Raw genomic sequence first — 6,000 nt, forward strand, 5'->3', positions numbered from 1 at the left:
CTTTATTTAAAGTAAACATCAAAAACTCTCTGTTTAAAGAAAACAGAACAAAGTAGTATGCATTTATTCTCTCAGTGTCAAATATAATTCGTCACATTAGTTAACAAAGAAAGTTATTTACATCTAAAAGTGCAAAACGTGGTCAAGTGCCAAAACAGAACCACTTCATATTGTCGTCCTTGGAATGGAAAACATAATGTTTTGACAAAGCTGACCCACTTTAAATATTAGCCACCTACACTCTATGAAGCATTTTGATTCCATAAATAACCGATAAAGAACTTTTGACTTCCCCTTTCTCTGGAAACCTTACGTAGTATCCTGCTCATTATCTTTATATAGTGCAAGGAAATAAATGTCACTTTAAAAAAAAATTTACAGAAAGAAAGAAAGAAAGAAAAAGCATTTTGAAATGTATTATCAAAAAATCCCCCCTCCAGAAGTGAAAACATCTGGTCATGTTACAGAAATCAGTAAGTGCAGACAAACTTCCTCATGGGTACCTGGCATATTGCTTAAAATAAAAAAATTGTGTAAATATTAGGTTATATCTTAGGTTAATGCCACTTTTACAAGATGAGATTCTGATGAATAGCAAAGCAGGTCTTCCAGCACCTCTGCAATTTTGGACTAACCAAAGTTTCCAGCCTGATTTTCCCTTAACCAATATCTGATGAGAAAATCTCACAAATGTGTCAATCAGGTGATTCACTATGGTTTGACATTTGATCCTACACAGTCCCAGCATGGCTGACCTTCTCAGTACCCAGTAAGCTTTTATCAGGTTGATTGAGATATTCATTTAGAAAAACAGACTTTATCACATGCAGTGTCTTTACAAATGCAGTTGAAACCGATTTACAGATTAAACTCATGGAACATAGTAGACAAAAGAGTCTTGTAAATGAAAAGGCATTTTTGTGCCTTATTGAAAATAAAAGACTCACCATAATATTTGCAAAGTGATGCTTAAATCCAGGAATGTAGACCCAGAGAGGAGGACCTGTTGAAATGTTGAAATGACACATTTCTGTAATTTCACCTTTAAGAAAAAAAACATGGTAGTTTAAACCTGAAGGAAAAGGGAGGTGATGTGTGGTTTTGTAATCCTCAGTGCACGACATATAGTACCTCTGCCATAAGGATGGATACAAAGTTAGACAGTTAGTTAGTTAGGGTCCAGTTTCTGTGGCACCTAAACATTGTCTTGAAAAGCGTTGTAAGGCCAGCCAGGGATATGCTTCAGGTCAGTATTTGAAGAAGTCCATGTCCATTGACCATTCTACATCAGAATACCGAAATACAGTGAGTGTTCAGAGGTGTGGGAGAACCACCGCGGGTCCTTAGGCGCCATGTAGGAATCATGCACAAATGAAATGCATAAAACTTCGTCTGCAGCTGGGCAAATGAAAGTCCTATGCTGCCGAAGTGACCTATTTCCACTGGTTTGTGAAGGTCAAAAGTCACTTTACTCCGGGGTAATGACAAGAACTTCCAAGCTGTCCCACTGGGAGCACATGAGTGACAATAATACACTGACAAAAATGGGGGAAAAGAAAAAAATCTCCTACAGTAATTGTACATGCTATATGATCAGTCTTTAGAAAATTCTCTAGCTGTTACTAACAAAACAAAATAAATTATTCTTTCTTTTTTAACCAGACAAACTAGACAAACCTCTTCAAGCTTCTAAATATTCATAGAATATACGATACAAATGAAATTGGAAAGCACTCTTTTGCCTTGTTCCTCAAAATAAAAATGATGACGATTCTTCTGAGTTACTCTGAGAAACTGCAGGTCAAAGGAACCCTCTTGAGTAACATGTGCAACTCTGGTTAGGTCATGTTCGCTGTAGCTTGTTGCTCATGAGGATTGTGAGGACTGATTTTCCGTAGAACATCTGGGATGGTGGAGTAGCCAAAGTCTTCGGACTGATTGGAGTGTTTTGGCTTTATGAAGTCCTGGTAGACAGGATACACAGTCAGAATAACAGGTTCTTCCTGATGAATGGGCACAAAACATTTATCAGTCAAAATTACTGATGCAATGTAGACTTTGAATATATTCACTGAAATAATTTCTCTGAAATAATAAAGTCTCTGATTTTTAAAGTATTTTTATCCTTTTACCTGAAAAGTTGTGGGCTCGTCGTAAATGGGTTCTGTGAAAAGCAAAAGAAAGCGAGATCACTTTTTAAAGGGGCTGACTACAACAAGATACTTTATGTGTAAAAAAATAAAATAAAATTAATGGAGATATTCATACCTTGAGGTGTAGCAGTTTTTCTTTTTCTATGATCTAAAATAAAACATAAGAATCACCAGAAGAGATTACTCAGAATCAGAAACATGCACAAAGTAGGATCCTGTGCTGAAATCTGGTATTAAAATATGGTAAATAATGCCATAGTTACCATAATATTTGCAGATACAAATTAAAATGATGCACAAAACCACAAGACAGATGAATGACAATCCAACAAGGAGCAGGAGGTTGTTTGGTAGCTTTGATGAATTGTTCTGCTCACAAGCATCATCTAAAATCAAAACATAAAAAATGAAATAAAGTAATATGGTAAGTACTACAACATTTTCTTGTCAAATTCCAAATTCTCTTCAGGTATGAGTTAGCAGTATCAGTGGTACAAACAAAACCTCTATTAAGCGCTTAATGATTACTAAGTACTTAATCATCATCACCATCATTATACAATGATCAAATGCTGTTATTGTTGTTAAGTCCCCAATTACACAGATTAAGCTTGAGGCTTATTTATCATAGCTTTTTGCCTTAAAATGTGTTTTAACTTCAGTAGTTTATTACACCAGGACATGGCCATAGATTCAGTTTGAACATTGGAGGTTTGAAGTGAAGTGTAAATGAGTACACCACCTGATATTTCTCTCTGTTAATCTAGCTTTCTTTTCCGTCAAAGCTTAATGTGACTTCAGAATGTTCATATACCCGACAACAGAGCAATCCAAAATGGCACTGGGCTATCTGTCAACAGATGATGGTGCAATGCCACATCCAGTGTGAGGAACATTGTCGTTGTTGATTAAAATAAAAATTTAGCAAACTTAACTTGCTTGTTAACAAGTTATATTGATAGCCATGGCTAAATTGCAATGAATTAGCTAGCTAGCTTCAACATACATTATGTGTGTCTTTAGGCAGATCACACCATATTATCCTACATATGCTTTATTATATTTACTCTCCCTCTCTAACCAGCAATGTAAAATAGTCTACTGAGCAGTGCTTCTCTTGATCTTCAAAGCTACCTTTGCTCTCCAACTCAAAAACCCAGTAATCAAGTGCTGTGTTGCAAGGCAATAGTTGGATTTTACCAGCATGTTTAATAGAGTGGAGCTTTTAGTATTATTATTTAAGTTACTATGACAACCTCACAATTGATTCAGAATATCAGTATTGCATATACTACTTTCATCGATCATGGTATACATATTGATTCTGCACCAGGACAAATTCAGAAATATCTTACCGCTGACATTAAAGTACGCCGCTGATGTTCCGTATTCATTTGAAATTAGACAGGTGTAGTTGCCACAGTCTGAACTGTTGAAGTTGGACACCTGCATGGTCTTGTTGTTCTCAGTGAGGGAGAATCTCTGGTCATCTGGTAGTGGAAGGTCATTTCTGAACCACTGCAGCAGCTTAAAGTCGTCACTGATATCACACTTCAGGGTCAGCGATCCAGGAGAAGAAGAGACACTGATTTTTGATGCAGCTGAAATCATTGGAAATACAAAAGTATGTTTATAATAGATAAGTCAGCTGTCAAGAGTCATAATCATGTACAGTGATAGCAGTACAGGTGAAATACGGTACTCACGCTGCACAGATAATGTGATATTAAACTTTTGAATAGTATTATTTTTAAATGTGGCTTTCTCCTCATAAATGCCTTCATCTTTCTTTGTTAAAGGAAACAAAATAAGACTCATAGACTGTAAATTAAAATAAAACGTTTGGCAGGAAGGAAAGCATGTAACATTGTATGGGTTAATAGCCACACGTAGCAATTTCTTTGTTGAATTTTCAGGTGCATATTTAGTCCATTCCACTTTTTCCAAATCTGTATTGTGTCCATAGCGTCCTCGAAGCGCCACTCGCCCATGTAACACTCCAGTCACGTTCCCACCATCAACCCCTCTGTCTGCAAAACAATATTAAATGTAGCAGTGTTTCATGAATAAAAGTTATGATTTAAAGTTTTGAATGCTGGTATCATGTGCTCATCTTTTAACCTTGTATAAAAATATGTTTTTAAAGGTTAAATGATAGATGTTTACTTTAGGGCATTTACTTTTGTATGTATGTGGTATGTAAAAAATTGAGAAAACAGAAAAAATCTTACCAACAAATGTCCACAGAAGAAGCATCATGACGAAAAAGTCACCTCCTGGCATTGTAAGTGTAATCCTAAGTTGCATTCCTATAGATTTAAAGTCATTTTACTCATGAACACTAAGCGCTTTGCTAGGAAGGAATGTTCTAGTGTTAACACTGCTTACTAGAGCAGCATTGTGTGCTGACGTTTATAACCACAGTCATTGCAAAAGTGAGTTGATGTCAGCATCATGTGGTTTCACATACAGACAAATCAGATTATAAGGAAAAAAAACACAGAAGGGCATCACTGTCTGAGGGGAAAAAATCTTTATTTGCAAATATCACAGAATACAGAGACTGTTGTAGCTATACATGCATTTGGTAGAAATATTATATATACAGACATTTTCTTAATAAAAATTACAGAATGCTGAGAAGTTAAATTAACGCTGCTACCACTTGTGTTGGAAAGAGTGGGGGTGGAGTGACATGTGACCAATGGCTCTTTTATAAAGTCTGTGAATTTATATACGCGTGTGTGTGTGTGTGTGTGTGTGTGTATGTGTGTGAGAGAGAGAAAGAGAGAGAGAGAGCGAGAGAGACAATGAGAGCAAAAGAGCTAGACGGGATATGAGACAGAGAGAAAGATCACTCTAGCGTGTGTTTCTCTGCATCTGTAGTAGCGATGTGTTGAATGGACGGCACGTTGAACTTGTGTCCCTCTGCCAAATTCTTAGTGCTAAAGAAAATAAGATTGAGAAATATTCAGTTATGCCATTATAGCTGTGATGCAAAACTGGTGTTTCACATATAGACATTCAAGTCTTCGAAATTTCACAAGAAAGAAGAAGTTTATCAGATTTTTTTTTCCTACAAACATTTCCTCTGAACATTCTACAGTTGTTAGCTCTGAAGGCCATGTGACAGTGTTACTTGTGGGAAGGTCTTCATGAATAGTTATGTTACACCATTTGCAGAAATCTAATAAAGCATTGTAATGCAGACTGCATCGTAACTACAATCTGTGTTTAGGTACTTACACTTATGACTTGCACCAAAACCCACTGTAAAATGAAACAACCACACCACAAGAATAACAGCAGTGTCACTGAGAACCTGACGTAAAATTTGTACATCTATAGTTTCAGAGGTTGTTTAGGCAGCACACTGAGAAATCTTAGAGAGGAGCACAGGAAAAGCCAAAGAATTAAAACAAACCTGGGAGTTTTTGAATTCAGAATATAGTGTAAACAGGACGTGGAGAGACAGGACTCGGTTCTTGTACACTGGAATGTCCAAGATACCTATAGAAATTCATCAAAATTTTATTATAAAGCAGATACTTAAAAAGATGAAATAAAGATAGATTAACTAACCGCAAATGATGTCAACATACTCTGCCAGGTCACAGTTCATATCTGCTGTGGGGAGGTTCACCTGCGAGAGAGAGAGAGAGAGAGAGAGAGATTTCATTCATGTAAACACTCAAGTAAACAATATACATGGAATTATGTTTCACACATTAATTAAACTGTTTAAAAACCAACCTTGTCCAAAAGCTCTTCCAACTCAGGTGGCCATTCCTGCATCAGGGTATCAGTGTCTGGCATGGGTCTGAGGAAGTCATAAAGACATTATTTT

At 36.4% G+C, this 6,000-nt stretch overlaps 1 protein-coding gene across 1 annotated transcript; it reads right to left on the reverse strand.

The window, feature by feature from the left end:
• Positions 1-45: 45 nt before the first annotated feature.
• On the reverse strand, positions 46-4,556 carry LOC131367404 (HEPACAM family member 2-like). The gene is made up of 7 exons (XM_058412802.1): positions 4,385-4,556; positions 3,860-4,183; positions 3,509-3,754; positions 2,417-2,539; positions 2,269-2,301; positions 2,133-2,164; positions 46-2,003 (listed from the first exon to the last, which is right to left on the reverse strand). Exons 1-7 carry the CDS (start codon positions 4,458-4,460, stop codon positions 1,839-1,841), a joined length of 999 nt encoding a protein of 332 aa, XP_058268785.1. The 5' UTR covers positions 4,461-4,556; the 3' UTR covers positions 46-1,838.
• Positions 4,557-6,000: the final 1,444 nt, after the last annotated feature.

This window comes from Hemibagrus wyckioides, linkage group LG16, assembly GCF_019097595.1.
Source record: "Hemibagrus wyckioides isolate EC202008001 linkage group LG16, SWU_Hwy_1.0, whole genome shotgun sequence".
Classification (NCBI taxonomy): domain Eukaryota; kingdom Metazoa; phylum Chordata; class Actinopteri; order Siluriformes; family Bagridae; genus Hemibagrus; species Hemibagrus wyckioides.